This window comes from Pelmatolapia mariae, linkage group LG15 (genome assembly GCF_036321145.2).
Source record: "Pelmatolapia mariae isolate MD_Pm_ZW linkage group LG15, Pm_UMD_F_2, whole genome shotgun sequence".
NCBI classification, from domain to species: Eukaryota; Metazoa; Chordata; class Actinopteri; order Cichliformes; family Cichlidae; genus Pelmatolapia; species Pelmatolapia mariae.
Window position 1 is genome coordinate 6,957,436 of NC_086240.1, and position 19,923 is coordinate 6,977,358.

The 19,923-nt window shown below is 39.5% G+C and overlaps 1 protein-coding gene across 2 annotated transcripts in view; it reads left to right on the forward strand.

Moving 5' to 3' along the window:
- The window catches only part of nkain2 (sodium/potassium transporting ATPase interacting 2), a 114,068-nt gene that overhangs the window by 88,867 nt on the left and 5,278 nt on the right, over window positions 1-19,923 (forward strand). For both annotated transcript variants that reach the window (XR_010096371.1, XM_063495825.1), the window contains exons 5-6: window positions 7,680-7,740; window positions 16,664-16,745. Coding sequence is in view for 1 of the 2 variants with exons in the window: in XM_063495825.1 (XP_063351895.1) it covers window positions 7,680-7,740; window positions 16,664-16,745 (143 nt within the window). In the remaining variant the exon portion in view is untranslated. The remainder of the gene's footprint in view (window positions 1-7,679; window positions 7,741-16,663; window positions 16,746-19,923) is intronic.

Here is a 19,923-nt window from a genome sequence, read left to right on the forward strand (position 1 = left end):
ACTATAATCCTAAAAAACATATTGGAAATTGTGAAAACATAATGCAGAAATAGAAACAGAGTTACTAGAGCCAAATACCAGTAGGAAATCTGGCAAATAATGTGAATGTGATAATTAGATGGTCTCTAAAAACTCTAAGAAAAGACCTTGTCGCTATCCATGCACCGTGTTGTGCATGAAATTTTTTAGAAGTTTCTCATGTGACATCATGCACAGATTGTTCCAGAGTCAGCCTGTTTGCTTGGAACCGAATTTACTTGATCCTACATTGTCACCACGATGTCACCCTGCTGTAGTGGCAGCACAAAGTCCCATGACCGACAGAAATAATACCAAAATGGCAGCTTGTCCAGGGAGTAAACGGTGAGTGTAGAATCACAGTTGGTGGTTACGTGTCTGCAAAAGTCCAGTAAGAGCGTTGATGTCATTTTGGCCAATGTTTGTCTTTTTAGGTGCCTTGGCGAATAGTATTGGCAAACATGGTCCTCCAGGATGCCCTGTCTCTCACACAGTGCAGCAGCTCATTTGCTTTCTTCATCCAGTCTTTCATTCCGTCAGTGATGGTTTCTCTCCTTCCACCTCTGCTTCTTTCCCCTTCTTTCCTCCACCCTTTATAAAATGTATCATCACATTGCATTCCTGCTCTTATCACAATGTGTCCAAAGAATCCTCCTTGTTTCTATGTGGTCTTCTGACACAGTGTTCTTTTGGTCTTGTATGTATGATATTGTCATCCTCCTCCTCATGAACAACATCTCTGTTTTCTTGATGGTGTCTCTTTTTTTGGTTTTTGTTTTGTTTAATGTCGAAGCTTCACTTTCATACGTGAGGATAGGTATAATGTAGGCATCTAGGACTTTCTTTCTAGTCTTGAATGAAAATTGTCGATTGATTAAAATCTTTGTTAAGTCATAGAAACTCTTCTTTGCTGCTGCAGTCCGGATCATGATTTCATGGAGCGATCTTCTATCGCTGTTCACAGTGGTACCCAGATGTCTGAACTTGATGACTTGGTATCGTGTGGTCTGATGCTCTTTTGGCCAGTAGGTGGAGCTTTTTTATGTGTTGAGGAGTACCTTAGGTTTGCAGTAAAGTTGGTAGTGTACCTCAGTAAAAGGCAAACCACCTTTGTGACAACGAAAATCCAAAGCTTAGACCTTGCATTGAACTGAAGTTACCTCGCTAACTCCTGATTAGTTTTTATAGCTGTTGTTTGTTTGTTTTTAAAGATCAGAAAACAGAAATAAAAGATGAAGTGCAGTGTGTGGGAACTGAACATCAGCCAACCAAAGAAACCACGGTGCTCTACAACACTAATCCCATATTTGCTGAATAAGTAAGATCGTAGTAAGATCAGGATTTTGTGGACTTCTTTCAAAAACTATTATAAAGGTCAGTAACACTAACTCAGCCAGTTAAAACAAATTAAGTATTGATTAAAGCTGTAAATTTTCACTCCTGCTCTTGGTGACAAAATATAATACACCGCACCCTCTCCACACCCTCAACTCCCCCAGCATTTGTTTAAGTTTTAGAGGGCATCATCAGCACATAAATAGATTTAATCCAGTGGATGTGACATCTTCGTCTCAACGCAATTTATCTTCAGTACAATGCCACAGACAGCTGTAATGGATTCGCTCATTGGAGATGAATCCATTTCTCATCAAAGAGCAATACATTCACAACACAAGGCGAGATTAGCAGACAAATAGACAACAGCTCTATCGTTAAGATTCAGAATGAACACTGTGAATGTTATGAGAATAAAGCAACATGGAATGGGAGGGGTAATTGGTGGTGCTGGTCATTTATTAACCTGCGGATCTGCTCAGCTGGTTTAAGATCTACAGAAAAAGCACTGTGCTTCTACCAAATTGTTAACTCCTCTTCGTTTCCGGTGTAGAACTAACTGCGTCACTGGGAGACTGACTTATGCATGCACGTCCATGGCATCTGTCCTTGCTTTTCTAACAGGTCTCATCCCGTGATGATATCAGTGAATTATTGGTCTCAGGCCATGCAGAACGTAGAGTTTCCATCCTTACCGAACACCAGCTGCTTGACATTCAACTAATTTCTCCCTGCGCTCCGTTCAAAACTTCCAGGTGTTATCAGAATCACTTCTAAGGGAACATTTGGATCATCATGATTGTAGAAAAGTATGATGATTCACTTATCTTCCTTTTGTCTAATGGGATTTCTTTGCCTACGTAGCACACAGCAGCAATGGAAGTAATTTTAGCAATGCGGCCAAGATTTCTGAGGATTTTGGCCTGGTGAAAGAAAAACAAAGACCTGGTAAAAGTTCAGATATCCTGACAATGCACTGCCACTGACATTTACTTTTCCTTTGGTGCCACTAGAGGTTGATATTTGTGGTTTTCCATATCATTTCTCACCCCAGCTCACAGAACCTCTCATATAGCTGTAGACTCTTAGTGCAAGATTTATTAAGCAAGAGCCCGGAAAAAGTGCAGATGGAAGTGGAAAGTTCTTTGGGTGATCCACTACCATCTATGATCACAGATGGAGCTAGTTTATTCAAGTGATAACCACCAAAATCTAGCAGGAGTTTCTCCAATTAGCAGATTGTAAAGCAGACAGACCAACTAATAACACTTGCACAGCTTGCTACTTATAATCTGACAGACACAGCTAAGTGTTTGCTTAGGTTTTTGCTTGTGAACAGCATGAATAGAATGGTGGACAAAATCCTCCATCAGGGGTGTTTGACTCCTTCTCTGGATGAATCCTGACATCTTAAATTTCAGGATTTATACGTAGAAAAGCAGCTCCACTGCAAACAATCTAGCCATTTAAAAGGAACAGAGATATGCAGATATGGCTCTAAACATTTGAGCTACGAGCTGCCCTCAAACTGTTATTATGCACTTGTACTTATAACCACTACCACGGTGATGTCAATAGAAAATTAGGTAAGACATGATGTTTTTTTCTGTATCAAATAATGGTGCAATTAGCTGTAAATTGCCAACCGCAAACCTTGATATTCATGTTGTATCACTCTTCTTTCTCTTCTTTCCATGAAAGAGGAACTCATGAATGGGAATCTACAAATACATGTGCAGCTCACTTCACGTCTTTATTAAATATCATTAGTAAATCTTACATCCTATTATTTTGTACTTTGGGTTTATTTGCAGATTAGTAGTATTGACAAACTTCACACTTAACAATCACACCTGTGGGTAGCTGAGTCCAGGCCTTGCCAGATAATGGCATTTACCATCGCAACACCCCATTTCAGTTTTACTTCATTTAATAAATTAATTGAATCATTGTTAACATGGACTAATCTGTTATAAATGCCAAATGGGAGCCGTAAAACAAATACACCAAGAAGAAGAGTTGAGATTGAAAACATGCACGTGCATGTGTATCAGCCACTCACAGACACTGCGAAACTAGGAGGTGTAACTGCAGTGCAGGAAGGCCACTTTGCCATCGTTATCATTGCAAACATTTGTTCAGAACACTCTGTTCAAGCTCTGAAGGGGAGAAATGTTGCAGTCAACTACATCGAAGCGGGAAGAACATGCATATCTGACAATTTATCACCCATACCATTACTTTTCTCTACCTTGGAATAATGCCACTAGGTTTTACGGACTTACTGTTGCATAACTAACTACATTTGCAGTGTTTACCATGGCAACAGGCATTCGATAAACGGTATGTTTAAGAAATGGGATAAACTCCTGCCTCCTGGGATTGCATGTGCCCTTGTGCTCATAAAACCTAATAAGAATAAAGGGCTTCTGCTCTGAGTGAGGTAGACGGTGCTGTGCGGTGAAATGGTGAAGTTGTACAAGTTATTGCTTGTCAGGCTGATCAGGGGCAGGGATCCTGTCTGACTTGATGCTGAAGTGGTGCTTTTTCCATTTCCACTCGTCACACTGAACATCGTTCAGTAACTAGGAAACCTAAATCCACAGACAAAATGAAAAAAAGGAGCCAGAGTCTGTCTGAGAAACCTGGGGGTATAGCTCACTAAAAGGCAGAAAGCATGTACTGTGGAGAAGCTAAAACACCATATTTCTTTCTTTTTACAATCCCTGATGAAAAAAAAAGTTGATTTTAGAGAGGCCTAGTTTCTGAGAAGTAAAGATGGGCAAGGTTTTACCAATCTGCAAAAACATAGTGTCTGTCAGTTGTTGAACACTTTCAGAATAATGTTCCTTGACATAAAATAAATATGTGAAATATTTAACCATATAATGTACGTAATATTATCAAAAGATTTTAGAGAATCTGGAGAAATCTCTGTGCGCAAGAGACAAGGCTTAAAATCAGTAATGGATTTCTGTGATCCTCAGGCCTTTATCAACAACAGTAATGAGTCCCTAATGGAAATTGCTATCACTTGTAACTCACGAGTAAAGCCTGTATCTCTCATGGTATGGTGATGCATTAGTGTCTATAGATACATCTGGACAGGCACCATCAATGCTGAAAGATATAAACAGGTTTTAAAGCAGGAAATGCTCCCATCCAGTACTAAACAGTATACTGCAGCTAGTCCAACAGCATGGCTCTGTAGTAGAGTCCGGGTGCTGAACTGGTCGGCCCGCGATCCACTAAGCCCAGCAACTACTCTTATCAGTTCCCAGATGGTTACAGACTGTCAAAAAGAGGTGATGCTACACACTGCTAAACATGGCCCTGTCCCAACTTTTTCGAGACATGTTTAAAATGACCTCTTTTTTTCCTTAAAATGGTACATTTTCACAGCTCACACATTTGATGTGATTTCTATTCTTGTTTGTGAATAACATAGGTGTTTATGAGAGTTGCAAATCATGCCATTCAGTTTTTATTTATACACACACCTGTTTTGTAATTGTCTGTGAGTTGTATCTTACACTGACAAAGTGTTTCTAGTTGGTTGAATCCGAAAATACTTATAAGTCCTTTTTTTTAAATAGAAAGAAATAACACAGCACACAGCTAAGATATTTGCACTTTCAACATTTGGAAAAGGTGAAATACTTTGTTTAGTGAAATAAACCCTGCTTAAAATTAAAGTCTTAAAAGTAAATTAAGTTCAACTTTAACTATAAGCACTGAATAACCTGTCACTTAAAGAGAAGGTGCTGAATAATCTGTTGTAAGAGAAGAATTGAAATCATCAGAGTGTGTTTAATCACAAGCAGGAGATATCTCAGTTCAAACCCCAGAGATGAAAGCAATTGAAACCGATATCTGTGTATGGAATTAACGTTGTAATTTAAACCTTGAGTGTGGTTGTAAAACTTTTTTCTCTTGGTAACAATACAAGAAACCTGAATGCTGCAACCTTGAATGTGTGAGTGAGTGGGGGTGAAATACTACAGGCTAGAAAATGAAAAGACAAAATTGCCTTCAAGGAGAATGGCAGTGACATGATCCTTCTAGGCAGAGAGATGTGGATGGCTGTTGGCACATTTTAATCAAAATCTTAGTCAAAACTAAAAATGTGGTTTGGAAGTGTTTGGCCCTGCAAAACCTAAAATATTAAATATGCTATTTTCCAGGGTTCATGAGCAGGATAGTCCAAATATAACTGCAGGGATCAAACATAGACACACCCAGAACTCCAGCAATAAACAAGATAAGGAACACACATGCTTACAGCCCCATAGCTAATATTGGTGAACCCCAGCTATCTTATTTGGATTTCTTGACTTCAGGACAAGATATAATCAGACTTCTTGTAAACAGGATATTATGTTTATATGCAGCAAACACCAAAAACGGAATACTTGAGTTTCACGAATATTAACAGGATATTGATGTGCAGAGAAACGTACTCCGTCACAGCTGATCAGAATGTTCCCTATCGCGGGGCGGGCACGGCTCTCCGCTCCCTGTTCAGTCGCGCTAACACAACTGCACCCAAAAGTCATTTTCAGAGCCAATGAGCCTGCAGAAGAAGACAGAACGAGCTCCCGATCATTGGCGGAAAACTCCCTAAACTCTTCAAAGTCTTTTAAGCAACATTTTGACTTTGGAATGCAAAAGTCTGCTTCAAGTGAATACTAATATAAAAATTATTTCAAGCTGGATTGGCAGCAGACAGGAGACGCAGCCCGAGGTCGAGGTCATCCTAATCTTTGAAATGATGCTGTCAGTAGTACCGACAGCTGCGATGTTGTAGGACGTAAACTTATCAGCATCTTTGACCAGTGGCTATTTCTCATGGCATATATGCTGCACAAAGCACATTTGTTTTCTCATCAGTTTTGATCCCCCCGCTGATACCGGCAGCAGTTTCCGTCCTCCTGTATGTGGCTTAGCTTTAAGTAAATTCATCTCCCGCGCAGCGAAACACTGTATTCCTGACTCGTTTCCTTGTGTGAGGCAGAGGAGAGAGCGAGTACAAGGTGGAAGGAAATGGGATGTATAATGGCAAGAGAAAAAGGAAGAGAAGCTGGAAGGAATAGTCAGAGTGTGAGAAACGGAGGGGAGCTTTGGGAGCTGAACATTATTTAGAGTAAATGAGGTCAGGACCTTGAGATATACACTGAATCTCAAATGTAGCTCCTCACATTTGCAGCTAGCTGAGTGTTTATGCGCTTGTGTGTGTGTGTGTCTGTGTGTGTTGGCATCCGTCCATGTAGTCAATAGAATACCAACCAGGTCGATGTCATTTTCCCAACACTTAAAGCCATATTTCAGCAATAAAAGTCCTCTTTATTCAGGGTAATAGGTTAAATTAATGCCTCATACAAACACACGTGTATACCTATTTTTCCTCTCATCCCACGTTTTATCTCTTCCCTCCATCCTCTTCTCCTCCTCTGTCATCGCGGGGTAATAAGGTCACTAAAATCCCAACCTTACATCGACTGCACCTTCCTCCATCTTTGCTCCAATCGGCCACCTCCTATCGGTCTCCTAGGAAACAGACAGCCAATGGGAAAGCAGATCAGATAGCAAAAGGTGTTTTGCTGGTGTGGATTGCTGTACCACAGTCTAAACATAACCCACACGGATACACACATGTTTAATGTAAGCTTCTCTCTGTAACAATCACAGCACAGAGCTGCAGCATCCTTTTTTTGATTGTTTGGCCCTCATTATTTCCAGGTATGTGAATGGCTTCAAATGGACATGACATGATGAGATGGAAGACTGTGAGGTTCACCTCTTGGTTGTACGCTTACAAAGCCCTACCCCACAGCGGTGGTGTAAGGTTTTCATTCTGATGATAATCACAAATATAGCATTATCTGCCTTGACTTTGTAAGCTAGAGTCATTGCTTGTGACCGAGGCAATAGACGGCACATGTTTACCCACAGCATGACATTGTAGAGCAACAGTTGTGACACACTGGTGTTTTCTGTTAATAAATTGTGCATTAAAACAGTGTCTGTAGAGCTCTAAAACCATGAAAATTTGGGCTAACCTTGTGGTTGTCATTGAAAATATGTTTTTGCACACACACACACACACACACACACACACACACACACACACACACACAGTGCTCTATTTTGGAGCAAAATACCACAGCGCTGTTCCGCTCCACTTCCACCAACACCTGTTTTCTCTATCTGTTCCAACTATTTGTTCAATGTCTATCCCCTCACATGTTTTCCGCTTTCTCTCTGTGTTGCACAAAAGAGTGATGTTCCTCTGTTTTTTGTTTTTTTTTCCTTTTCTTTGTCTCTAGTTGGTGGGGTTTATCTACGCCTGTTACGTGGTCAAGCTTATTTCTGAAGAGGAGGATAGCTGTAAGTACACAGTCACACACCTGCAGTCACATGGTCATACACGAAAAATACCTTGAAAGCAAAATGATGTTTTTGTTTTTTGAAACTTACATAATCCTCTATTTAAATGAGTACTTTCATCTCTTTTTAAGCGTGTGCAAGGAATAAATGATTACATATGGGGAGTTACATTGAGATCCACAAACAAAAGTTAGAATTGATTCACATAAAAATATGCGACTTCTGAAATATCAATCTTATCAACATTCATTAAATACCTGCAGAATCGCATCTGCGGGATCCATATAAGTAGAGGGAGTTGCAAGTATTTACACGAGTTGCACAGCAGCTGTGACTTTATTAAATATTTCAAACTATTAATTAGCTCTAACATGGAGACAGGATTAGTGAGATTCTACCATCAGATTTAATTCTCTGCTTCAGACAGGTGAGCTGTCTCACTCAGAGTTTATAAACAACAGTCGTACCATTTGTCACAAAGCACACATCCTCGGGTTTGAGTACTGAGCCACATTCCAACTCCTGAGGTATTTTTAGTTTACTGTTTGTAAAATTCATAAGTCTTCTCAAAACAGAAGTAAAACAAAGTCCACGATACAAAACAATAAAATACAGGCAGCACAGAGAAAAACACAGTGAAACAGGCAGGTATGGAAACAGAATGACATGACGAGGTTTAATTGAAAGACAGGGAAATGTCACAGGAACACACTGAAGGTTACTGAGTGGAGTGGAAACAGCTGGGGAACAAGAAACAGGTGAAACTAATCAAAGATAATGAGACAGGAAGTAGACTAACCTAGAAATGAGACACAGAAGTCAGGAGAGTATCAAAATGAAAAAAGAAAGTGATTATACACAGAGGCTAAACCCTAAGACACATTTGACACAGAAGTATATAAGGAAAAGGGCTAGAAAAATAACAAGTATACAAAATAACCTCAAGCCAGAAAACAAATGTAAATACATGGGAACTGAAACAAAGTACTTAAGGCTACAAATACAAAGGAGCATGACAGTCAAAAATAAAAAAATATATACAAATAAATTATCAAAGAATTGAATGTTAACAGATACTCAAAACTGGGTCCACGACCAAGGATGTTGAGAAGAAATTACAGTTTTTTTGTTCTGTTGAATGGTTTAATCTGTTCTGAAATTTGTTTGTTTGTTTGAAAAGATTTTTTTAAAAACTGCAGCCATTTAAACTGAGGATTTTAATTGTTTCTCTGTCTGCTTTTAGCGTGTGTAGAAATCCAAAGGTTGACAAACCGGCTGTTCCTGGTTACGGTTGCTAAGCTCTGACTAAACTCTGTTTGGCAAGGTTCAGTGAGTGGTTGATTTCTAATATACTGGGTAAAGTTGCTTTGAAGGGTCAGGCTTCTAAAATAAATTCAATCTGTCGCCCTCTCACTACACTCCTCCTGTCCATCTTGTTTATTCTCTTAATAAAAAAAAGCAGAAGGTTTGAATGGAGCCATTGTCTCGTTGAGGGTCGTTACCACTACTTTACCTACACAAATTCAAAGTGAAACTTGTAGCCCACAGACTTAACAGTCGGGCTCATTCATTTACAGCAACATGCAGAGAAAGAGACGTGAGAGAACGTGTGGAGGATGAAGATAGCTGAGCACATTTCTGCTAGATCAAAGTTGCTTTTCATTCATACTGCAGGTCTCTCCCTCATGCTTCCCACTTTCAACCACCATCACCAAGCAACAGTCATGGAGGGAAAAATGTGTGGAGAGAAAGGGAACTAAAAGATGTTCATCAGTCAATTCACAAAGTATTTGTCTTTATTGAGGCTTTTATCGATACATCAATTCATTAATACAACCATGCTGATTTGGAATTGGGCTGCTTTTCCAGAGGTGACACTGACTACTATTTAGTAAGCGTTTTATGTAAGATGTGAGTCTAAAGTAGTTGCCTTTTTGTGTGGTGCAGAAGATGAAAATGAGGCACATCAACATGTTAATTCAGTTTTTGTTGCTTTTAAAATGCAGTGTGCATCCTTGTGCATTAACTTGAATGAGCCCATTTACCTGAGGCCATCAGTTAAGTTATTCCGTTAAAGTAGACGCAGCCTTTTTTCCCAAAGATCAATACCGAGGCATGTCTTATTCAACAGTGAACCATGGAGGCTGATTGTTAACGCATAAATATTGATAGGTAATAAATGCAGACTAGATCAGTGGAAATAGTTTGAAGCCTCGAGACTAGACACATTTTTCTGCTTTCCTTCCTGCCCTGAGCAGATTGGGAGTTGAGATTGAAGGGGGCAAATTTATCCCATCTGTTATAAAAGTGTGGGTCAGTACTGGGCCAGAATGACCTCTATGTTAAACGAGGTCACAGCGAAAAGCGAAATCATCATAGTGTAAAAATTAAAGAACAGCTGAGAGTAATGTAATGTTACATTTATGAGACTTTAAAGGAAAATAATTGAGTTTCAGGGGTTGTTTTTGAGAGGAGGTTTTTTTAACACTGCATTTTAATAAGCTCAGTGATGACAGTAAACCTAAAATGCCACTTTGCCTTCATCTCCATGTCTAAATAATTGATGTGCAACATTTAGTATTTGCTCTTTTGTTAACTGCATTTTGGCCGTTGGCTTTCGATACTGCACATTCCTCCTGATGCTGCACCCCAAGAGAGAGTTTGACAGAACTAAGCAGCAGACTTTGATGAGAGAAATGTGTTGCCATCACTGTGCTTAGTGGTGTGAAATGTTGCCAAAAACAAACATTCTTAGTTTTTAAGGTAACAAATCCAGTCCCTGGAAAAAGTTTAAATAACATTTACTCATCCATGAGTCATGTAGTCCCGTCTGAGCACATGTTTCTGTCAAAGTGCAACAGCTTTATTTTTTCACATTTTAGTGCCTGTTCTTACTTTTCATTGGTTTGAGCTGATAGGGCTCAGCTAAAAGATGTCAGAGTTCACAGTATTTTCATGCACTAACAGAGACTAAGAGAGAGATGTCACCGAGAGACTCTTGAATAGAAATCTGAGAAAATTCTGTAGTGGCAAGGATGGTAATTATCCCACCCTTACCTCAAAAGAGCAACAGTCAAACCAGGAAACCTGAGAGTCAGTTGTGCTGTTGTCATAAATTTTCACAGTAGTTTCTGCTATGTTGTGGCAGGCTTATGTACTCTGTCTACATGGCATTAGAGATGGCACGATACCACTTTTTTATGTCCGATACCGATACCGATATAATAAATTTGGATATCTGCCGATACCGATATGAATCCGATATAGTGTGTTTTTTAATCAATAAAACTGTTTTGTTAATATCTTGCTGTTTTTTGTATAAGTTCATACTCAAGTTAAAAAAAAAAAACACTAAAGCTATTCTATTATACCTGTATGCAAAAAATACACTGCACCCAAAATATTTCATAGTTCAGCAACACTGATCAACCTAATAAACTTGAACCTACTCCATCCTCCTTATTCTGGTATTTTAAAGAGTAAGCAACCTAACTAATAGGGTTCTAAAACTCCCAGCAAAAAAAATAAATAAATAGGGAACCACCCACCCTCCACCTCGTGATGCTTAATCGACGTAATCAACTTTAATTTGATGCAGTGTGAAAAAAAAGCACAGAAATCAATTATTTTTCAAGAATAATTAAATAGATTCAACATCTTTCTTCAACAGAATTGCAGACTGCACAGATCGTACCTTCCCAAAGGAAAAAGTACTATAGCTTACTAGGGTATATTAGACTTAATAGTTACTATATACAGTAATGGACTTCTATACATTTTACATCAGATTAAAACTTTGGGTGTAAGATTTAGATAATTATTTATTAAAAGCTAGATATTTTAAATGAGAATAAGAAAGAAAAGTATGCCTTTGTGCCCCCCTTTTTCCTGTTCATGCCCTATCGGCCCCCCTGGCTAAACTGTGCTAGACCCGCCCCTGCACAGTTACCAGCCGTCAGCTACGTAGAAAAGGATCCTGGTGTAGAAAGTAATATTAAATAAATTCTAACAACAGCTTATCAAGCTTAAACGTGCTGCTGTTGTTCAGCCGCTGGTTTCCTCTTTCTGGCGCAAAGTGGGCCAAAAACAAAGAAGAGACGGACTCGCGACAGAAAAGCCGATCAGCTGATCATTGATCAGTTTCATGATTGAAGTAGCAACAGGGGAGGGAGGGAGAGGGAGAGGCAGTCGCTCCATATATCAGTTGTTAAGCTTAACGCGGGAATGCTTTATAAACATTCAGAGATGAACTTACACACTTGCTTTACTTCTCTCTGGGATAACTTCCTTGGAGATGAAATGCCGGATTGCTAGCGAGGCTACAGATACACACAGCCGTTCTATCACGTGAGGCATACTGCTCCGACATGCAACGGTTATGAGCCGAGTTACGCCATGTCGCAAGTTTTTTGAGGTGCTTTTTTGATATTTAATGGATCGGATTACATTTTTTATTTCCCTCCGATATCCGATCCAGTAATTTACGTCAGTATCGGACCGATACCGATACGTAATATCGGATCGGTCCATCTCTACATGGCATTAGCCAATAATGGTTGGAGGCAAGCCTCCTAATAACCAAACTGTTGAAACTGTCATGAACCATTATAAATGATTGTGAACTGCATGGTGATGGCAATTGCGTCATTTAATTTTTTTATGTTATTTAGCTGTTGATTGGCCTTTTGGTAGCAAAGACAGGAAGTCTTTGGGTAACAGAATAGTCCTATATATATTTCTAGACAGGATTCATTGAGTGCCATATTTCCTCTCCTATAATGGCTCTGTTGACATTAACAGCATAATGAAAAAAACTCATCAATCAACACACGATGAGTGTAGTGGGGCCCTTTTCATTACTTATTTATTCATGAACATTTCACAGTAGATAGAAAAGCTATAATTTGAAACCATGTTGTAAAGGGAGTTTAACAAATCTGGGCAAATTTCACCTCCACATATTAACAGCTGACCCATACATTCATCCATTTTCTAAATCAATTATGATATTAAAGGTGATGGGAGCTGGAGCCTATTATAGTGTACACTGGGAAGGAGGCACAAGGTAGAGTCTCGCCAGGTTGCTAGTCTATGAAACTGTTAATGCATGTTGACAAATGCATTCACACTCACATTCACACCAACAGGCAATTTAGAGGTTTCAGTCTATCGAAATTGCATGTCTTTGGACTGTGGGAGGAAACAAGGGCACAGAGGAAATTCCTGCAGACATGAGGAAAACCTTCAAACTGCACACAGATGAGAGATAATAAACTGCATGGAAGATTTTAATACTTCTCAAGGGGAAAAATGCTATCAGAAAGAATCAGGATTCAAATTAAAGTCTCAGGCCTCTGTTAAAGTAGGGATAGGCAACATGTTTTGACAACCATAAAAACCTTTCAGGATATTGTAATTCAAGCTCTGTGTCTTTTTTTTAGTCAATCACAAGTCCTTGGGGGTACATTGTGGTGAAACAATAATTATCTGACTTTGAACTGGAAAAGCTGGGTTTGAACTCCAGATAAAGCATTGATAAATCCATCAGATTTAATATATAAAAAACGTGATAGTGATGCTAAGCAGTGAGTCCCAAATTTTGGCTGTGGAAAGTGGTACACAATGATCCATCCTGGGTGAATAAACAATCAGGGAGCTTGGTGGAAATGCGCCTTGGGTGAAGAAGTGAATACTCACTTAGGACCAATAATAATTTGAGTTGCTGAGAAAGCTCATTACCTTGATAATTATTCTGTGCTTGCCTGAGCATATGTGTATGAGTGTAGGTGTGCGTGTGTGTGCGCGCATGTGTATTAATCAAGATAGTAAGTGTTATCTGTCTCAGAGCTACTCAAATGTGTCAGACAGATTTTTATCAAACGCATTCGTACACACAAATGACATGCAGTTATGAATGAACACTTTAACATAGCAACAGCAACTTTTTATTTAACAGTCATCATAGAAATGTTTGACCAGTAATAAATGTAAAGAAATAAAGTTTTGCAACATTTTTTTTTACAATTCTTGAGAGAGTTGCTGATGTGCTTACACTCTTACTGGACAGTCTTGAGCCTTATGAATAACAAATCTGAATTTTTAAATTGGGTAGCTACAGCTTGACAGGCAGCACGCTGACAAGCTCAGAGGCTCCATTTTCTCTAGTGTTCAAAGGGTCGAGCATGGCAGAAACTCTGCTGAGGCTATTTGACTGCAGCATGAATCAGCAGGAAACCCTTACGGTTTACACCAGGCCATTCCTCCACAAAAGGATCCACACAAAGAAGGAAAGCTTCATGCACCAACAGAGGCTCTGTCTTGTCTTTCTGAACAGTCACAATCAGCTGAATGACCACCAGAAACTGTTCCATCTGTTTTTCTGTTGTGCATTAGGCTGATATTCAAATTTCTCATGCAGGCAATGAGAAAAAATTAAAGAACAACTAGTCTTACAACTAATTTTGCAAAATTAAGATTTCAAGTGAAATAAACTATCAAGAAAAGTATGTCATGCCAAATTCCTAAAATACTAAATAGCTTTTAATAGTAATCACAGTGTTAGATTTTCATATTCTTTACTGATAATGTAAAGTATGGTTGTTTTTAAAGTAAAAGTTATGTCTCAGTGTTGCAAGATCTATTAAATGGTTATTTTAATTTAACGTGAAGATTTAGTTCTGTGCACAGGCATATTTCAACTTTTTTTCTTTTTCTTTTTTTTTAAATAAAGGCAATTACAGTCTGGTTGTTAGGTCTAGCATCATTAGCCATTTCCGGATTGAAATGTTCCTCAACTTCCAAAAGCTGCCATTGACCATTAAAGCAGCAGTCTAAATTCTTTCCAATAATGATCAGTGTCTTTTGCAGCTGATATTGCAACAAATCTCAAGGCATGAAAATCAGGATTCATAGAGCCAAGACGATAGCACGTTAGCTTGCTAGTTAACGTCCAAACATTGTTTGCCTTTCGTCTTGTTCCCCTCTGCTCTCTTATCTTTCTTCTCACATCCAGCCGGTCACAAGCAAAATAAAGATGTAAAACTAAATATCAACAAAGTTTTGGAGGGTTACTGAAGTTAGTTCAGCTGACCGAAAATTATTGGCTAGCTACAGAGCTAGCGAATATTAAAACCACTGAGCCCCATCCAACACTTTGTTTCCACCACTGTGGTCTAGGGGTGTGAGTGTGGGGACCGGTAACAAATGGGTCCAGAATGGAATGAAAAGGAAACCAGACAGAGGTGTTCAGTATATAATATAGTTTTATTACAAATAATCTTAACTGAAAGAGCCGGCAACGCCGTTTTACCAATAACACTAGAAAAAGAAAAAGGTCGCAAGAACAAAGGACACAACAACCAAACAAAAAAACTCCACACCACGAGGAGGCACTTCCGGGGGCCCACAAGTCCACACTACTCACATGAAGCAGCTACTCTCCCCACTGCTCCTACAACTCCACGCCACAGGCAGGACAATCACACAGTAGGACCTCTTTCGACACCTAGAACACAATAAAGAAACACCAGAGAAATCACCACCATCATGCAGTTCTTCCCCAGCCTATATAACCTCAGGGAGGTGATGAGGCCAATGAACACCAGCTGTGTCCTGGGGAGAGCAAAGAGTGAGAACGACAAAGGGGTGGAGCAAGGGAGGAGGAGGCGGAGAGAGAACACCACACCCACACAAGGGGAGGTCCTGCTAGGGCCACACTGAAAAAAAGTCACAATTTCAAGTTACTGATAGATTATCTTGAAATTTTGAGTTACAGGCTTCCATACAATACAGGTGCGACTTGATACAGAAATTATATTTATTATTTCAGAACTAAACAAGTGATTACCTGTTGAGGCTAAAACTAGCTGCGAGTTAGCATAGCAAAATCTTTGAAACAGGAGAAATTTTCCTCAAACAAAGTCATCTACAGTTTAGTGAGTTCAATTTTAGTAACACATTATCTATTTTTTAAATGATTTAAAAATTATAATATTTTTAGTGATTAAAGGATGGCTAACTGTACATAATCAAATAATCTAAGTTGCTAAAAAAAACCACAAACTGCCTTTTTTTTTCTTTTTTTTTTAATATGGATTAACTAAACAATAGATAACATGTTGATTATCTGTCTGATAATTGTAGAGCTAAGCTTATTGGGTTGCATAAAGATTTACATCAATCTTCTCATCTAATGCACAATGCAATACATACATGCAATGTATGTATGTTATTATCTTAGTAATAGACATATAAAAGCTATCTGCCATAATGAGAGCTTGTTTTGGGAATAAAAATCCCTGACTATATGTGGTACTTGCTGTAAGATGTTATTTAGACTTGTTTTCTGCAGGTTTAAGGTAAATTCACAGCTACGTTTGGTCTATGCAGTGACAGCCAAAACTCTGCATTGTACTTGAAGTTATGAAATCTCACAGAATAAATAGGAATGTATGCTGCTGATCAAGGCAGGGAAGTATCCTTTTATGAGCTCTGCAACATCAAAGTAAAAGAAATATCATGGCTCCCTCTCTTCAAAAGTCCAGGCTTTCTGCCTCTGTGCGAGGAAAGCAACCACCTGCTGGCAGCTCCTCAGCTCAGGAATCTGTGGAGCTATCCTAGATAATTTAGGAGTTAAGCGTATTCTCAAGGCATAAATATATATCGCTGCATAAGTCTTAGTCTTGCACCTAAAAATAGATAGGAAATTTGCATTGCAGAATTTTCACTTGAAGCAGTTTCATGCCTACAATCCTGATTAGCAGGAGTAGAAGCAACAGAGATGGTGGTTCTGGTTCAAAATGTACTGCTGAGACCTCTGTAGGTGGAGTAGGTTTAAAGGCATGAATCATCTGTTGTGGGATGTTCCCACTTGATAACCACGGTGACATACGCTTTCTCTAATTGCTTTTGTTTCGTTGTGCAGTTGATTTTATAGGAGGGTTCGACTCGTATGGCTACCAGGGGCCTCAGAAGACCTCCCACCTTCAACTACAACCCATGTACATGTAAGTATGGGGACACTGTCTCTTTTGCAGATGCCTGGCTAAAATGCTTTGAGGTTAGTTTTATCATATGTTGTACCAACAACATCAGTGCCATGATCATTCCTCACTTTTTTAAACCCCGATAAGCTCTCACCCTCTAAAATTCAACCCCAACAGTCTGTTTAGGGACTCATTTTCATCTGGGTTTGATATCATGCGTTCTGCAGAGGTGGATATAGGCACGTTCTTGCTCTATCAGCATAAGGGCTTATCATTTACCAGCTCAAGGTCTCATCAGTTATCACCGTTGTGGTGCTTTTATCACTCCCCTCACAAATAATGGTGATCCATGTAATGAAAACCACTAAACCCTTGATTATTTTTGTGGAAGCTGTTTTTGATAATTAGCTCTTAACCATCTTTTCCACTCTGACTGGAACGAGCACCTACCAGAGTATCATTTTTGTCTCATGGAGTGGCCTTTGTTGTTGTTGCAAGGTTTTTCTTTTGCGTATTTGCAGGATAGATCCTAGTTTATATGGTAATTTCCCTAGACTCAAACTGTGGATTGCAGTTTCATCAAAATCCTCGGCTGTTCTTAGGCGGCGAAGCCAATAGGAGATCACAAGACGAGTCCAGGCTCAGACAACCGTGCATCAATCTCACTGTCTCGGTTTGTTGTGGGGAAGGCGCCGAGCGAACGCAGGAAAGAGGTCCACCAGTGTAACAAACAGCGAGGAAAAGTAATGGTGATTCCACTGATGTGCAGTGGGCAGGTTATCAATAACAGTTTTTATTAGAAAAGAGCCAGAGCAAATTAGAGAGAGAGAGATACAGATGGGCAGCGAGAGCGAGAGAGAGAGAGAGGTCAAGATGGGTGAGAGGCTAGTAGATGAAGAGAAAGAAAAAGAGAGAGGAGTGGCTAAAAAGAGAAACACAGAGTGATGGATGAAACATAGGACTAAACAAAGAAGAAAGGCAATAAAGGACCATTCTGTAGTTTTATATCTCCCCTGTGGAAGCCATAACACGGGTCATAAATCATCAAAAAAACCCTCCACACACACACACCTCCCCACCCAAGATAATTGCTGGAAACACAAACACACATAAACATACACACGAGAGCTGAAGCATGAGTACACACAGACTCATATGCAGAAACATCCAGACACTAGTTGTGCTCGTACACATATGGACACACAAACGTACTTTACAGTATATGCACACATACTGACACAAACATCATCAATATGCTATCATTGTTCTCCAGCTGTTGTCCCTTCAGTTTGGTGTTTATTGGCTCTGGCCAGAGGGACCAATAAAAAAGCATCAGCTGTACCATCCCAAAGGAAAAACACACAAACACACACCTACACACACACACGCACAACAGTCACCCCTCCAGCCTTCTGTAGAAATGTCTTTCTTTTTACAAAGAAAAAAATGACTTTTGTTGTTTTATGATAGAAAAAAATATACAGAGCTGAAACTCTTGGAGTGAATTTATTATACATTCTATTTATTCCTCATCTTTTTGTCTCACGCTAATTAGGGGTGGAAATTGATAAGAATTTAGCAATTCTGATTCCATTATCAATAACACTTATTTATTTGATTCCTTATCCATTCTCTTATTGATTTTCAGTGGGTTCTCATTGGCTCTGCCATTGCTAAGCAGCATATCAAAGACATTACATTCATGCAAATTGATTGCAGTGCCATGTGGTCAAATGTTTGTGCATGCTGGAGGTATTGCAGTACGATACTTAATAACTCCTAGAAGAAAATAATTTGTTACATTGCTTTTTACTCTGTAAAATGACCTGAAACACATTGTCCCAAAGTCTCTTTAGGCTACAGCCCCATACATCAACACAAACCCCTATCCTAATGAGAACACACATACAATCTTTCTCTTAGTATTTGGGTATGAACACAAAACTGGCGGCACTAAGCAAAGATGAAAACCAGCACAAAGACATTTTGAGAAGTCTGACTGCTCATCAGGTTGTTACATGTTGAAGTTCAGGGTCTGACAGCTGAGCTGGGGTTAGTATTCACTTGTCAGCTTTAACATCATTCTGGGTTCTTGGCTAGCTTAATGTTAGCATGGTCTCTGCACAGGTGCTTGCAAAGAGGTAAAGTTGTGTTAGCAGTGTAATGCATCTTCTTTCTGTTCTCGATGCAGTTTGCACTTTACCATCATGCTCTCATCTGTTTGTGTAATAGAAATAAAAGTAGTGTCCATATCCACGCTGCAGACTTTGCCGCTAATTTCCTCCTCCGACACACGAACTGAAATCAGCTGACTGTAGCACGAGTACAAGTGGAACCAATAAGCGGCATCGAGGCAAGCAGACTAACAATTAGGAACCAGTTCTTTACAAGAACTGGTTCTTGATTCCCATTCCTAACGCAGTTGACCTCGATTGCATTGTGGCATAGTTTTGAATGATAGGCTGTATCACCAAGAATCATCTGATTTCAAAGTGCTTTATTTTTGGCAGCGTTCACTTGTAATATTTAAAACACATTCTGTTAGAAAGAGGGGATTCAAGTTTTACGTGGTTGCTGGTAGGTAGCATAAGACCAGCAGTGGCTGCTGTGAGTAAAGTGCGCTGTATTGCCAAAAGTATTTGGGTTGAGGTCAGCACTCTGTGCAGGCCAGTCAAGTTCTTCCACACCAAACTCGCTCACCCATGTCTTTATGGACCTTGCTTTGCACTTGTGAGCAACCAGGTTGGAACAGGAAGGGGTCGTCCCCAAACTGCTTCCACAAAGTTGGGAGAATGAAATTGTCCAAGAGTCTTGGGATGCTGAAGCATTAAGAGTTTCTTTCACTGGAACTAAGGGGCCGAACCTGACTCATGAACAACAAACACCATTATCACCGCCCCATCAAATTTTACACTTGCCACAATGCAGTCAGACAAGCACTGTTGTCCTGGCAACTGCCAAACCCAGACTCATCATGGGATTGCCAGACAGAGAAGTGTGAGTCGAGGCTCCAGAGAACACATCTCTAATGCGCTAGAGTCCAGTGGTGGCATACTTTAAACCACTACATCCAACGCTTTGTAATATTTGTTATCCTTAGAATGAGAAATTACAAGTCTTGAGCCATCCACCATTTCTTTATGTTTTGCTAGAAAAAGAGGGAAAAGTTGGAGTGATTTACTGAATTGTGTGCAAACAT